Here is a 16,381-nt window from a genome sequence, read left to right as displayed (position 1 = left end):
CCCACCAGACTGGGTCCTAGTGGGAAGGGGCTGGTTCTAATAGTTTTGCTCCAAGGCCCAGTCCTCAGCCTGCCACAGCACAGGAATGAAGCGAATAAGAACACAGTCGGGAAGAGTGGGAACAGCTGGGGGAGAACCTTGATGCCACAGGAGAAATCTCAACTGATCTTTCTCTCTCCTGCCTTAGAAGGTGGTTCTAGTTGCACAGAAGGCTCCCCACGAGATTAGATCTTTAAAAACCTAACTGAAAGATAGTCTGAACTGTCCTACTCAAACCAGTCAAAACTGTTTTATTTATACACATCATGCCTCGTTCTAGAAAAGATGTGAGACAGTAACTGACATTCTATACTTACTTGCACATCCTCAAGCCCATGAGTTCTTAGGTTCAAAAAGAAGCCGGCAGCTGCACAGAGGTACGCTGCATGAATGTCATCATCCTCCTCCCCCAGCCCTGCTAGGTCACAGCAACTGCCACTACCTAGCAGGGAGGGAAAGAGTGGGGCAAAGCAGTGTTCTCAGAGTGGCAGTGGGAAGGGCAGTGATAGCTCTCACACATATGCTAAAACTCATGAAGACAAATCTCTCCTCTCCAAATGGCATTTTGATGATCTCAGTCCTAAGTTTTACTGATCAAATCTTGAATTAATCAGATAAGGCCAGTTATATATACATACATCCAGGCAATTTTGCATCTGCCACATGCTGACATAAGGTAGCGCCCAAATGCTATCTTACCTGTATGATGGGAAATGGCAGATAGTTCATGTTGTTAATAAAATACAGGAGACTATAGCTGTAGCCCATAAACGCTCCAGCCAGTAGAAAAAAAAGGTGATACTCATTTAAGCAGGTCTGTGCAGCAGGGCTATTTAAACTGGAGAGAAAAAGTTAGGTTATTAATTCAACAGTCAGGGACATGTATCACTGCTTTAGGCTCAAACTTTGACTTACTCACTTAAGAAATGTCCCAAATTCTAACAAAATGGTTCACTTCAGGTTCAGTGAGGGCAAAAGATGAACAAAACCCTTTCCCTGATGCATGAGAATTTGACCTCTCTAAAGGCTAACTCTTTAGCTCTTCCTCTGGAAATCTGGTAAACGTAAGAATGTCCCCTGTGATAGCAAGCAACGCTGCTTACATGTGGACAGAGAGGAACTAGAACTGAACGTTATGGACCTGCTAGAGATGCCATCACTTTGGGCTTCTCTCTGTGTTGTCTCTTATAATTGAGCAATCCCTCACGGGGCCCTTTCCACTAAAGAAAATTGATCATATTAGGAAAAAAAAAAACCTGCCTTACATAATAGTAACTGGGGGACAAAAAGAAATTAAATATTCAGTAGTATAGGGGTGCCTGGGTGGTTCAGTCAGTTAAGTGCCTGCCTTCAGCATCAGGTCATGATCCTGCGGTCCTAGGACAGAGCCCGAGATGGGCTCCCTGCTCAGTGAGGAGTCTGCTTCTCCCTCTCCCTCTGCCCCTCTGCCCCTCACTCGTGCTCTCTCTCAAATAAATAAAATCTAAAAAAAAGAAGAAAAAATAGAGAACTTAAGATTACTACTGTAATCTTTTTTTATTTTTAAAGTCAGAATGTCAACCTGAAATTTTTATCAATGTCATGTGTTCAAGAACTGTTATCAGTTTATGGGGCGCCGAGGTGGCTCAGTCAGTTGAGCAATCGACTCTTGATTTTGGCTCAGGTCATGATCTCAGGGTTGTGAGACTGAGCCCCATTGGGCTCCATGCCAGGTGTGAAGCCTGCTTAAGATTCTCTAAGATTCTGCTCAAGATTCTCTAAGATTCTCTCTCTGCCCCCTGCCCCTGCGTGTGCTCTCCCCACCAAAAAACTGTATCAGTTTCAAAATTATAAAAGTACTCTACTGAAGAAGGTGGTTGTAATTATTTTAAAGTTTTTCCTTCATTCTTCCCATACAATCCTTCCTTAAACCCCAACCTAAACGCCACCTCCTCTAAGAAGCCAGGGATCTTCCCTGCTTCCTGAACTGCCACAGGTTTTATGTGCACATCTCACTTTCTTATTACATCCCATGTCACATAAATTCCTATTTCTCTCCTATCACATCCGTTTGTGTCCATGGCTTAATTCCCCTCCTGTTCTTAACTCTCAAGGACCTATAATCTATGCATGAATCCCTCTCATAAATCCAGCAGCACCTACCACAGTACCTTGCACAGACAATGTTTAAAAAAAAAACTGTTGAATTCAACAAACATAAATATCAAAAACATTTGATGTTATGTATAAAAGCAACTTCCATAAAAGTCTCGGAAGCAAAGAATGCCCATAAACTATTTACCTATCCAGGTCACCTTTGGCTTAGTAACTAGACAAGGTTCTATAGAAAAAAATGTAGTTACCATTACCTCTCAGTACCAGTGCAGGGAACCACAAGAAAACTGTATTGACCCTTGGTTATCACCGCAGCACACCAAGCCACCAGCATCCCCATTGCAGCGTGGACAAATGAGTGCATGAGCTGCTGAGGGTGAATGATCTTCCCTATCAGTGCCAGTCTGGAGCAGGGAATGGAAGGCACAACTGTAAACAAAGCACATTACCATGGCTTTAGGCTTTAGACTGCAGCGAATGTAGTCAGAGGACCTGAACTATTATTCCCTCTCATACTTGCACGACTATTCCAGAGGGGAGGAAGAAACACAGAGTCAATGTAAAGTACAGAAAAATTCTCAAAAATTTGAAGTTAAGGGCGCCTGGGTGGCTCAGTCGGTTAAGCGACTGCCTTCAGCTCAGGTCATGATCCCAGAGTCCTGGGATCGAGTCCTGCATCGGGCTCCCTGCTCTGCGGGGAGCCTGCTTCTCCCTCTCCCACTCCCCCTGCTTGTGTTCCCTCTCTCGCTGTGTCTCTCTCTGTCAAATAAATAAATAAAATCTTTAAAAAAAAAAAAAATTGCAGTTAAAAGATTTTGAAAAGATTGAATATAAAAAGATGCACACGAAAAAGAGAAACCAAAGATTCTGAGAGATGAAACCTAAGGACAGCAGGATTAACATTTTTCAGTTCTTTTTAATTAAAATTTCCGAATAGTTCAAATAGTGTCTACCCTGCCATTCTCTTAGGTGCCAGAAAAGAAGAAATCATAATTTTTAAAAGATAGTGCTTGTCCTCTGACAAGTTATTTTTACTTCAGCATTTGAACTGGTCAATATATAGTCCAATTGTGAAAAATAAACCACAAACTACGCAAATAATGACAACACTGAATACCAAAATAAATGTTCGTATAGGAATTTCTAATACCTCTCTGATAATCAAAATAAGTTTTCTGGAAGTGTGCTGGGGTAGGCGAGTGTGGATAGGAGGGATGTTGACCTTTGAAAACAGCTAGTAGAGGGTTTCCTGACCTATCCACATACACATTCTTCTTTTAATATATTCCAAGTAAAGAGACTGTAGAGACATGGAAAATTCGTGTGAAGGGAGAGGGCTTAGGTGCTTTACACTTTGAGAAAGAGGCTGCTATCACCTCTCCCTCCCCCCAAGAAATGCCCATGAGACCTACCGAGTGTGCAACTGATTTAAAATGTTCTGAACATACCAAAGCTTCTCGTGTCTCTAAGCCTTTTTATGTGCTATCCTCTTCCCTGGATCATCATCTTCCTTCTCGAATTAATACAATTCATCCTTTAAGCATCACCTCCTCCAGGAAGCTTCCCATGCTGGGTAAATGGTGCTCCTATATATTCCCATACTATCCAGTCTATTGTAATTGAATATATTTGATGTTTACTCTGTCTCCTCATTAATTGTGATCCTCTAGGGATAACTGGGACCATAATACTTATGTCTTATCCCCACACCATGCACAGCACATAGAATGCTTGTTGAAGGAATGAGCCAAAGTGACTAATCAGACTTTAAGAATGACAGGATGGAAAGCCCTAGTGTGGCATCTACATCAAGATGACCTAGGTACATGGGACCATATAAAAGAACACGTGCTATAAGCCAAGGAGATCTGTATATGGCTTGAACAGAAAAAGAGATCCAACAGCTAGGAGTGAGAGATTAGGAAAGCAAAGGAAAAGGGTATGTGTTATAACATCCAGAGTAGGACTGGAAATTTTATACCAACTCTAAGAAGCAACTACTGAAGAGCTAAAAAGAGGAATGATGTTACAGTCAAAAAAGAAGTGTCAGAAGAAGCTTCTGACTGTACCACAAGGATAGACACAGGAATCAGAAAAGGCACAAAAAGTAAAAAGAGAAACGGGAAAAAGAACAAGCTCTGGAATCTAGCAGGTGATTCTCTCAAGGCAAAACATACAGTTGTTGTTTTTTTAAACTACAGAATTATAGACTTTTATATTTGAAAAGGACCTCAGAAATCATCTGGTCCTGATCTCCTACCCTATAAAGGAGTTATTTTTATAATACATCTGCTGAGTCACAGCCTTAACAGCAGCTGTGAACTATTAAAAGGTCTAAATTTTTTTTTATTGTGGTAAAACACACATAAGTAAAGTTTGCTATGTTAACCATTTTTTTCCCCCATTTTAACCATCTTTAAGCATATAGATCTGTGGCATAAGTATACTCATTGTTGTCTAACCATCACCACCATGTACCTCAAGACTTTCCCACCACCTCACCTGCAACTCTGTGCCCATCAAACAGCTCCCCATCCCCTCCCCCCCCAGCCTGTGGCCACCACCATTCTATTTTCTGTCTTTATGAATTAGACGACTCTAGGAACCTCCTATATAAGTGAAATCATACAATATCTGTCCTAAGAGCTCTAGATATTTTTTAAACAGAGAGAAATTAACCTTCAAATAAATTTTTAGTTAAAACATGCAAAGCAAATGATTCTGTATACACATTTTAAGCTGACACAAAACAAGCCTATTATACACACCCACATACAAAATGCATTGAGCCTGCCACTAAGAATATAAATTCACATATTTTTATGATGATTAACATTTGAAAACTCACCTGCATAGAACTCCACATTAAAAATACTTATTATTACTTCTACCACTGACAGCAGCAGGAGGTAAAAGATTACATAGGAACTATACAGATCACTGAAAGAATCTAAAACATAAGAGAGATGAATTAGTAAGTTCATTCAGTCATGTAGTCATGATTAGTATATTGCAATAGAAAAAGGGTTTGAACCACAACTGTAACTTTCATTTTAAAAGTTATCTTTTCTTCAAGAATTTACTCATACACTGCTGACAGGTCCTACAGGACATCAACTCAAGAACTACAGTGTGAGTTATTTGGACCAAGCTCTGGGTCCTTTAAAATTATACTAGAATTTCTTTTAGAGGACCCAGATGTTAACATCAGACAAAATACTACCATATGCAAATGTCTTTCCTCATGTGAAACAGAGAAGTACCACATTTAGTAATACACCGACAAGGCTTCTTTTTACAATGTAAATATTTTTCAGATCTCTTCTTAACAAATGCAATTAGCTCCTATAGCTAAATGAGTAACATTTCTGAAAATAGCATAATCCATAAATCATTTAAATGCTGAATTAAAAAAACAAAAAAATCATGATATCCTTGTAAAACACTAATATATTCACATTTTAGAGTAGTTCAACAAGCAATATTCCATTTAAAAAATCTGGCCAAGTTTAACATATATACTTATGTTACACCTAAAAACATAAATAAGAGAAATAAAAACAGCAAGGAAATACATTTTCTGAAGAGACTAAAGCTTAATAATGAAATCAATAACTTTTAAGAGTATAATTTATTCACCAAAATTAATAAAGAGTTTTTGTTAAGGATTCACAATTAAACCCCAACATTATACTGAACTAAGAGAATGAAAGAACCGATTCATGTGACTGGAAATAAGTAAGGAAAGAGTACAATTTCTCTAAAAAGACTTTGAAGCAAAAGTTGAAGGAGATGAGTAACATTTGATGAGAAAAATGGCATAAATCAAATCCAATCTGGAGAGAAAGTATTATTAGGATTAAAAAACGCTGGCCCATGAAATGGCAAAAAGTTTTTTCTTAAATGCCAAATCTGAACAATTGGTAATGGTTCTAGATTTCAGTACTGAATATTCCAAGCTTGTGACCAGACCGCCAAGATCAATGAGTGATCCAGACTCAGAGAAGGTGGTTACAGAAATACCTGCCATCCCCGTGCTGGCTTATGGCTTAATTTTATCTGCCCCGTAGGTCCCATTCAAGAAGTGATTGAGACGTCTCAATAAGAAACTTAACATGACTATAATTCTTTATTCTATTATTGTTGTGGAAAGGGAAATAAAAAGAATTTCAAGAGTATATGTGCTTCTTAGCTTTAGGCAGAACTTTAGAGTTCAAAACCTACTCTGGCAACACTTCTCTCTAATTCCAGTGTGGTATGTGGAAAAACAGGCTTTGAAGTCAGAGACCAATGTTCAAATCCTGGTTCAGTTACTGACTGACTGTGTGTCTCTGCACAGACTTCTATAACCTGAGCGTCAGCCTCCTCATTTATAAAGCAGGGATAATACCTCTTTATTATATAGGGTTGTAGGAAGGATAACAATATACTAAGATGCTTAGAATGGTATGTGGCATGCAGTACATGGCAATAATTTGGAGGTTATTATTAATTAACATGATCATAGTTTAATAAATTTAATTTTATTTTCATGTCCATGGATTTTTGAGAAACATTTAGTCTGCTCCAAGCTTTTCCTCCTCATCAGTCTTTGTGTTTACATCTATGTTTCTTAGTCTTTAACTCCTTCCTCTTCTCTCTCTTCTCACCTTTTTCTTATTAGCCACAATACAGAAATGAAGTAGTCTTAATTTCAGACAGGTTTTCTAAAAAGATGTCATATTTTCTATTCCAAATTTTTAAATAGATAAAGGAAACAGTTCTGGTCCTTAAAAAGAAAATGTCAAAAAAGCAATCAAAAAAGACAAACACATAAACAAAAATTAAGGCAAGTTTTCATTTATGTGGTCTTCTAATAATCTTTTTGTTCATGTGATAATACAGATCTCTGACAGGTTTACTAATCTTATAATTATATAGTGAAAAGATGATCTATAAAAGGAATGCCTTAAGGTTACCTCAAGGTGAACGTTTTGCCATGCCTATCAATATAGGCAGTGATTAAAAAATTATTTGAGGGGCACCTGGGTGGCTTGAAACATAACACAACTTTTATGTTGAGAAACGGGTCCTGTAAATTTGATTTCCCCAAACTGAGTACTACTTACCAGAGAGCCACCGAATAGGATGAAATAAATCAATGCTGCTGAAGATTATAAATACTGTGGTACAGATGGGTAGAAGCAGCACTGACCAGATAATACTTGCAACTATCCTCCAGCCCAAAACCTATAATTAAACAAACAAAATCCCTCAATCAGGAAGTCACACTACTTCAGTTATTTCAGTTATGCAAATCCTATCTTTTCATATGGGATGTTAATCACTAGTATTTACACCCAGATCATAGTCCGTGCAGCTATATATAAACCCCAATGGTTACTCCTATTAATAACATTGCATACAACTACCAAATCTTGTGTTATCAGTGAACTGATGCTTGCATTTAGTCCAGCGTCAGATGCTACATTAAATATCACACTTTAAGGAAGGAGAGGTATTGTCTTAGTTTTACAACTGTATTTTACAGCAACTTAGACTTCTCTCTTTAGGTTTAATTGATTGATATGTCAATATCTAAAAGGTGTATACATTTTATAGGGATCATCTGTATACCATAATTGTGTTCGCAATTATTAGCTATGGCAGTTATTGGGCAATTACTGCATTGTATTCATGTGTGAATCACCAGTGTCTACCACTTAGAGACACAAGATACACTGCTGATTAAGTGAGTAAAGAAGAGGTACTGAGGGGTCTGAAGCATGAAAGTGCTTTACTTTAATCGGATTTACATTTTGGAAGGTAAAATACTCTTGGGTTTGTAAGGTGCCTATGATGGAGATGGATCAGAGGAGGCAAGACCCACACAAGAGACAATTAGGGGGCAGTCTACCACAACTGCCCAAAGCCAAAGTTTACAGTCAGTGTCTGAAGGAAGGCAGTGGCAATGGGAAAGGAAAAAAGGAGAAAAAACAAAACCAAAAAAACCCCCCAAAAACTGCAGTCATATTTCCTGAAGTACATCTACAGGACATCAGTAATTGATAATATAGGTGGTAAAGAACAGGCAAGACTTAAGGACTCAAAATTTTTAGCTTGGGATACAGCCTCTGCTAAGGCCACACCACACTCTTTCCAATTCTAGACATTCTTTCCCACTTCCTACTCCAAGTAGTCAACAAGCTATTTATTTTGCACCTACCAGGTACACCACCCTTGCATAAAACTCTTGACCATCCCTGCCCCAGTTCCCGTGCAGGTCATCCCTGTCATTCTAAGCAGCCTCCACTCAGGACTCCTGTCCCACCCCATGACAAGTTTACACTCAGGATGTCCGGCTAGCACACACGAGTAACCAGCTCTCCCTAGCCCGCCCCGCCCACCCCGCAATCAGATTCCACTCGGGACACCCCCCGCATCCCTGTAATCAATCGGTCCCTCTGGTCGCCCCCTCCCCACGCGCTCCCCACGCTACCCAGAAGCCGGCCCTCCGCCAACCAGCGCGCCCGCGAGCGCCCGCCCGCCCGCCCGCCAGGCCCGACTCCAGCTGCGGGCCGAGGGCGCGCCATAGTGCGCGCTGCACTCACGCGCCACAAGATGTCCCGCGACCCGCCGTCGCAGGGCCGACTCGCAGCCGTGGCCATGGTGATGGCGGCCCCGGCTCTGAGGGGTGCAGGAGACAGTGCGCCCGCCCGCCACCGCAGTTCAAAGGGAGAAAGGCCCCAGGAGGACCCTGTTGGGGCTGCCTCAAACGCTGCCTGAGGGAAGCCCGGGGCAGGCCCCAACCAATCCCTTCGAGGCTTCGTCTGGACAGGCCCAACGCGCCAGAACTGGCCCGCGGACACGTCCCCCAAAGGAGACTGGGATTTCAGGACCCGCCCTCTGGAGTCCAAAAGGTCTCTCCGAAGCGGGGTCCAGCGGGACGCCAGAAACTGGGGGCGGCACTGCATGCTGGGAACTGTAGTCTCGACGACGCTCTGGGAGCAAGGGAGCGTTGCATTCTGGGACTCAGAGTTCCAAAGTACAGCATGCTGGGAATGGAAGTCCTCCCAGAGGTACCTTGTGGCATGCTGGGAATCGTAGTCTTTTATAAAGCCGGTAAGCGTTAACAGTGTCCATTGATAGAATTTTACATTAGCTCTGGCAAAATGATCGGTCCTTATTTCTCCCAATTTTCTTTATCGACTGCTTGAAAGTGAAATCAAAGACTGTCGTGGCCCTCTCCACAGAGGTACTCACTGATTTTACCGAAATGGAACAAAATCTTTATAAAGGTGCTTTTGGTTTCCTTAGATCTGGTTCCTAGTTCCAGCTCTGCCTCTAGCTAAATGGATGTCTTGACCCTCTCTGAGCTTCGATTTCTTCATCTAGAAAATAAGGATAAAAACAAAGATGGCATCCAGTGATGTTGCGAAGATATGATAAATACTATACAAATACTGATTATCATTAATTTCCTGCTGGTAAGGAAAAAGATTTTTACCGACCCAAGTCCCACTTAATGAAGTCCTCTCTGATTGCATTAGCCCTCAGTTAGATCCCTGGAGGCATCTTGCTAACACCTTTTAATGCCCAATTACATACCACAGTCAACATTCAGTACTCTGGAAAGACAGAGAGATTCAGTGATTTACTGATTCTGGAGAAACTCAGTCTAGTGAAAGAAATTGATCACACATAGAGCTTTGTAATGTTTGCTAATAATGGTTTCCTGATTTGCTTTAAGATTATATTCATTTCCAAAAACATGTTAATACCAATCATGTCTGAAGCCCTGCAGAACAACTGGGAATACAAAGGTAGATCAAGTCTCTGCCAAGAAGAAACCTTCTATCTGGTGGTGGAGAAAGATGATAAAGAATCATTCTATAGAAGAAGCTTGGAAGGCTGGAACTAGGAAGTTACTGAAATATGGGTAAGAGGTAACGAGAATGTGACCGTATCACTTCTCCATTAAAAAAATAATAAAATAATAAAATTCAAACCAAAAAAAAAAAAAAAAGAATCATTCTAAATGAGTGTCCTTAAACACACCCCGGTTACTTGCAGTCAGTTTACTTTGTTTAGTTGCCCAGCATATCTATTCTCCCCTACTTCTTAGAAATAGAATTCCCCAATTTTTAACTGGGCATGTGGTACATTTCCTAGTCTCCCTTGACGCTAGGTGGAGCTAGGTGACTGATGAGTTCAGGCCAATAAAATGTAATCAAACTATTGCATGGTAGCGTCCCAGAAACTCCCCTTAAAAAAGAGCTAGCCACGTTCTTTGCCCCTTCTTAATCCCTTCCTTCATCCAGCTGCATAGAATTCGGATGTGTCACGCTCCAGGCAAAATCAAGTACTGTGCTCAAAGTAAACTTGATTACTAGGAGCAACTATACCAGTCCTAGGCTACCTGCCCATACCTCCTGACTTCATTTACACAACGGAGACAATTATTGTTTGCACCACATTTATTTTTAGAGCACTTATCACATTCTGAAATCATCGTGTGTAACTACTTATTTATTGTCTGAATCCTAACTAGCACATAAGTTTCCCATGGACAGAGACTTTGTCTATGTTGTTTATCATTGTTTCCAAAATGCTCTAACATTAGGAGATAGTCAATAAATGTTTGTTAAATGAACAGAAGAATGAATGGAAGTAACTGCATCAGAAAGTGTCTATTCAGGACAACAAACTTTGTTATCTAATTCGAGGAGGAATTGAACACAGGGAATTGATAACAAAAGTATTCAAAGGGCTGAAAGGCCATAGGAGAGAAAGAATAGGGTTGTAGTAGCAAAAGGGAGAAGGGAGTTATTATCCAAATATCATGAAGGTGCTACTCCCTCTACATTAGAGCCCCAGAGCACACACATGATGTGGGGCTGCTGGGGCGGGGTTGGGGGGGGGGAGAGGAGGGGAACGCCGGTACCGCAATTAGAACTACACCATTGCTGTTGAGCAGGAGCTTGTATTATTTCCTTAATTTACTTTAGTTTATTTTGAAATCTTAAGTTATAGTTTTCAGCTGGTTTCATGGACATGTCTTTCCGGAATGTTTTCATATCATTAGGGAGATTATTCTGCTCCATGTTTTCATTTTTCTTATAATAACTTCATTATGAGGTTTGATTGCAGTCCTTTCTGCTGCTCATTTTTATATGAAATTAGTCTTCCTGCACATTTAGGAAGGAGGGGTGAGTTAGGACAGCTTTGCTAAATTCGAGACTCTACAGCTTCTTTTTCTGTTTTCATGAAGTGTTCAAAAATACGGCTTCAAGCTTTCTGAGATCTCCTGGCTCTGTGCCCTTCCCCCACTTTCATCTGACTTCCCTTTTCTTTGCCCCAAATATCCCTGGCCTGCTCTATCTGTATTCTATTCCCTGCAGTTTCTACTCTGGTGTCCTGGAAAGATACTTTGGCTGGTTTTCAGAGTCCAACTTCTTCAGACCTTACTTCGGACCCCTTGCACTCATCAGCTGCAAACGGGGTTGTACAAAACTGCCCCCAAATCCAGCTGCTTTCCTCCTATTGGCCCATTGTACTTTCTAGGGAGTACCTCTTGGCTATTTTGGGATTCTCTCTTTTTAGATTTCTCAGACACTCAGCTGCTTCCTTTGCTTCTTTCCACAAAAGTGCTGATACTATGCAAGTCTTTGAGTGGCTAGTGGTTTCCACCTGCTTGAATTTTGGGGTTTGTGGTGATATCCTGTCACCCAAGTTTGTTGTAGATGTTGTCTGCATGTTTTTGGTTTTGCTATCCCAGATGCTCTATTTTTATGGAGGAAGTTGAAGAGATTCAAAAATGCCACTGCCATCTTTCCAGAACTCTTTTCTCTTAAATCTTTTTTTTTTTTCTTTTTTAAGTAGGCTCCATGCCCACTGTGTAGCCCATGAGGGGCTTGAACTCATGACCATAAGATCAAGACCTGAGCTGAGAGCAAGAATCTGATGCTTAAATGACTGAGCCACCCAGGCGCCCCTTAAATCTTTATATGCCAACCAGTGAAATCAAACTGACAATGGAAAAACCACCATCCATTAACTTTTCTAAAAGCAGGGGTTCCAAGATGTAATAGTTATCTATCTAAAACCCATTCTGGTTTCATTCAGGGTGGCAGTGTGCCCAGCTAAAGAGCATTTCCCAGCCTCCCTTGCAGCTAGGGATGACCATGTGGTATAGTTCTGACCAATAAGATAGAAGCATAAGACATTAGATGGGGTTTGGGAGAAAACACATTAAAAGCCAGGTCAATTCAACTGGCCAACCCCTTTTGCCCTTTCCCTTCTTCCTGCCTGTCAAAAGCGGAACTGAGCTGGAGAGAGCTGAGCTGCCAGGTGTCTGAGTCGTGAACATGAAAAGTTACAGTCAAGTCTTTAATCAGTTACTGTGATGCTATAAGCAAGATACTAAATAGGAGAAAGCACTGGCCCCCCTAATGTTCCATTTTTCCCCTTGGCACAGTGCCAGGCAAGGGTCACATGCATTGGTGCAGATGTGGGCACAGTCTTACCACCAAAGGATCCCTAAACAAAAATCTCCTGCCATTTTATAGCTCAGGAGGCTAGGAGGAGGGGGGAGGGGCTACCGGTGAAAGAGTACTGAATACTGGGTCAGAGTGGAAAAGACATCTTCAAGGACCCCCAGTAGGTTGGTCTCAGCAAAGGCACCTGAGAGAGGCCATGGTTAGGCCCTCACCCCTTAGCTCCATTAGGAGGCCTTCAAAAGAAGGAAGCTGGACTAGAAATGTAGACTTGCCTAAGAACAAAGCTGGGGTGATGGTAAGGTGGGGCCAAAGCCCCTGACCACAACCCCCGCCCCCCAGAGGGCAAAGTGCTCAGGCTGTGCACCTAGGCTGGTGTGTGTGGGCAGTGCTCCCAGGAGAAAAAATGAACAGAGTAGTCAGCTTTCCAGAAAGCTATATTTATTCAAGTTTTTAGTACTGACATTATGTCCTTCCAGATTATTTGATATTATAATGGCCTCTCTTTTTATAAGATGATGGTACTAATTTATGATGCTGGTTGTATCTAAAATCCTTACTTAAAAATTAAATCCTGACCACTGTATTAAAGAATCTCTAAACATTTTTGGGGGAAAACTTTACCAGTCACACCACACAAGTACTCAGTAGTAACTAAATTCCCCCTCAAATGTGGATTTTTATATGTGCCTGGGAAAAACTCATTGCTTTCCTTCACTTTAACACTTAACACCACTTCTGTGACCAGATATGTGGATCTTCCACACCAAGCAATTCTGACACTAACTGCCTGGAGGTAGAGCAAAACCCAGAGGGTAAGGGCACAGTCCCCGAAGACTGCCCCCTGCTTCAGACGCCAATTGCAAGTAGTGGGTCCCCAGGTTATCCATGATTTCTGTCTGACTTGGCTACAAATTAGAGGCTCCCAAGGCCCCTTCCCTGGGTTTGATAATTTGTTCCCAGAACCCAGCAAAACAGTTTACTCACTATTGCTGATTTATTACAAAGGATGTTTTAAAGGATATAAATGAACAGCCAGGTAGAGAGATACATGCGGCAAGGTCTAGAAGGGTCCCAGGTGCAGGAGCTTCTGTCTCTCTTGGAGTTGGGGATGCACCACCCTCCTGGCAGGTGGATGTATTTACCAACATGGAAGCTCTCTAAACCCTGTTCTTTTGGGATTTTTATGGAGGCTTCATCCTATAGGCCTGATTGATTATTACCTCCATTTCCAGTCCCTCACCTCTCTCCAAAGAATGGGGAGTGGGGCTAAAAGTTCCAAGCTTCTAATCATGGCTTGGTCTTCCTGGTGACCAGCCCCATCCAGAGGCCCCCAAGAGTCACCTCATTAGAAAAAAAAAAAAAAAAAAAATGCTCCACTACCCAGGAAATTGGGAGCTATGTCAGACATTCTTATCACCCAGGAAATAGCAAGCCTCTTAGCAGCTCTGTAAGAAACTGTAGCAGAGGTTCATATATATATATATATAATTTCATAGTATCCTTCTCTTCTTTATTGGAGAAAAATCCTGCCACTTTTGGTGAGACCTAGGAAGGGGAGGTTGCAGACTGTACCAGGCATTCACAGGACCCACATGTGTAAGAATCACTGCCTTGGGCAGCAGTAGTTAAGTATTAACGAAAGAGCACCAGGGTGCCAGCTCAGAGGGTGTCTGGAAGGTATAGACACCAAGTTCTCTGAAGAGTCCTTGAAGACAAAAGAAACACTTAGCTGGAAAAGACTCAGGGGGCGCAGAACAGCTGTTTTCAAACATCTGAAGTCAACAAAGGGAAGAAAGATCAGACTAGATCTGAGAGGCCCAGGGGTAGAGCTCAGACCAAGCAGCGAAAGGACTTGTCCCAGGAGGAGACGGCGGCCTTGGAGAGGCTGAGGCTGGCAACCCCCCAGCAGTGATTTTGTGATTGTAGGATCCCCGGGATCAGGGACCTGGTCTGTTCTGTTCACTGCCCCAGCCCCACCACCTAGAATGCTGACCAGCACTTAGTAGGTGCACAACCTATATTTGTTAAGTAAATTAACGGAGGGGAGGATACTCTGCATTTGATGGGAGGTTTGCCAACTTGACCTTAAGCTCACGGTAGCCTGAATTTGTGTGCCTCTTCCTTTTTCGGTGTGATCAGCCTTCTAAGTCCACATGTGTCTTGCTGTCTCAGAAATACACTGGAAATTCCCAGCCTGAAGAGGACAACAGAAACAGTAGGGGATCAGCAATCCTGACCTGGCAGAAGCTCAGCCTCCCAGATGGCACGCATTTTGAATAAAAAATATAACAAAGTATCTTTGAGGCATCACTGGTTTCTCCTTTTAATGCACTCTAGCCAGGAGTCAGGCCAAGTTGAAGAGGCACTCAAAGTGCCCTTAAAAAAATTTCTAAAATCTCTGTGTCAAAATAGTTTGTAAGTGAGCATGTTCTTTCAACCCTCTGTTCCATACTTACATGAGGAAAAATGCCGATGTCTATTTTAACCCCCACACCCCAACAGCTATCGCATTAAATAAATCAAGATTCACAGCAGCTTCCAGCCTGCTAAAGATACAACATCAAGGAGGAACTCGAGGTCAAAGTCATGAAATGCAGACAGACATTCTATGAGGTATTTATTTTGCAACAATTAGGTTCGGTTGCCCAGTGTCAAGTCACCACAGACAAATGTTCAGGCTCCCAATGAATCCAAACCAAAGTTCATACAGTTTCGCCAGTTTAGGATGGCAAGCATTTGGAGAGAAGAGGATCACCTCAGAGGAACATCTGTATACGATTCAGAAGAAAGTCATCAGACGTTAGGATGGATCCATTTCACGTATTAAGGGCATCACAGGACAACGAGAGGCAAATGGCAGGCACACCTACCACGTTCCCCTGTATTTTGTTCCAAATCGGTGTACAGTTCCAACAATAACTGACAGGTGAGAAAGAAGAGCTGAAAGACACATGGACTGAACAACATTTAATCATTGTTAAATTAGGTGATTAGACTTCAGCGTGGCACCTTTAGCTGCCAGAGGGTGGTGCCATTCCATCAGTTTTCCTGCTGGCTTGGTCATTCTGCTTTCCTGCAGTAGATGCCATGTCCAGAAGAACCACTCCAAAATACAGAAAAGAGAACTGAAAAACAAAAAGAGTAACTTTTAAGAAAAAGATCCCCCCCCCCCCCCCCGCCCATTCAGAAAGGATCTAAACTGTAGGACAGGGTATTTATGTTCAGAGGTAGAGCTTCAATACCAGACAGCCTTGAGCCCTGATTTACCAACTGCAGGAAGATTTATTATTGGAGGGGAGATGACATTTTAAAAAGTTTTCCTCTAATTCTTTGGAAACCCAGTGATTTTTCTCTGCCAGATCCCAAAGCTATCTTCACACATGCTTCTTTCTCTCTCTTCTTTGTGACAGCTATGTTAGGTGCTAGAGGGGGAATAAAGTAAATATGGAGGGATATAAAAAGATTTGAGAACTGGAGAGCTGTTTGTGGTTGTTGAAACATGAGGTTATGCAGGGGACAATGGCAGGATATGAGGTAGAAAAAACAGATTAGGGATCGATCCTGGCAATCCAGGGAGTTTAGATTTTGTCTTTTAGACAATTGGAGGCCAAAAAAAGAGAAAGAAAGAAAGAAGAGAAAGTTCTTAAGTAGAGGAGTGACACAGTTTTATAATTGTTTGAAAACTGCTTTGGCTACGCATAGGATGGATTGGAAGAAGGAAAAGAAAAGAGAGAGAAACCCATCAAGTTATTATCACAGTCTGAATGTGA

The 16,381-nt window shown here is 41.7% G+C and overlaps 2 protein-coding genes across 4 annotated transcripts in view; both read right to left on the bottom strand.

Moving 5' to 3' along the window:
- The window catches only part of NDC1 (NDC1 transmembrane nucleoporin), a 42,842-nt gene extending 33,881 nt beyond the window's left edge, over positions 1–8,961 (bottom strand). The window contains exons 1-5 of the mRNA XM_035018513.1: positions 8,724–8,961; positions 7,242–7,362; positions 4,982–5,083; positions 2,388–2,562; positions 739–877 (exon numbers count right to left, since the gene is read on the bottom strand). Of these exons, the coding sequence (XP_034874404.1) occupies positions 739–877; positions 2,388–2,562; positions 4,982–5,083; positions 7,242–7,362; positions 8,724–8,780 (594 nt within the window). The 5' untranslated portion in view covers positions 8,781–8,961. The remainder of the gene's footprint in view (positions 1–738; positions 878–2,387; positions 2,563–4,981; positions 5,084–7,241; positions 7,363–8,723) is intronic.
- A 6,250-nt stretch (positions 8,962–15,211) lies between these two features.
- Positions 15,212–16,381, bottom strand: part of YIPF1 (Yip1 domain family member 1) — a 36,579-nt gene continuing 35,409 nt past the window's right edge. For all 3 annotated transcript variants that reach the window (XM_035018507.1, XM_035018505.1, XM_035018508.1), the window contains one exon: positions 15,212–15,736. In XM_035018507.1, coding sequence (XP_034874398.1) covers positions 15,623–15,736 — 114 coding nt within the window. In that variant the 3' untranslated portion in view covers positions 15,212–15,622. The remainder of the gene's footprint in view (positions 15,737–16,381) is intronic.

The sequence above is a fragment of the Mirounga leonina genome, unplaced genomic scaffold (assembly GCF_011800145.1).
Source record: "Mirounga leonina isolate KUSES-001 unplaced genomic scaffold, KU_Mleo_1.0 Mir_173, whole genome shotgun sequence".
Classification (NCBI taxonomy): Eukaryota; Metazoa; Chordata; class Mammalia; order Carnivora; family Phocidae; genus Mirounga; species Mirounga leonina.
The sequence above is the reverse complement of the archived record's forward strand: the minus strand, read 5'-3'. Positions and strand labels throughout refer to the sequence as shown.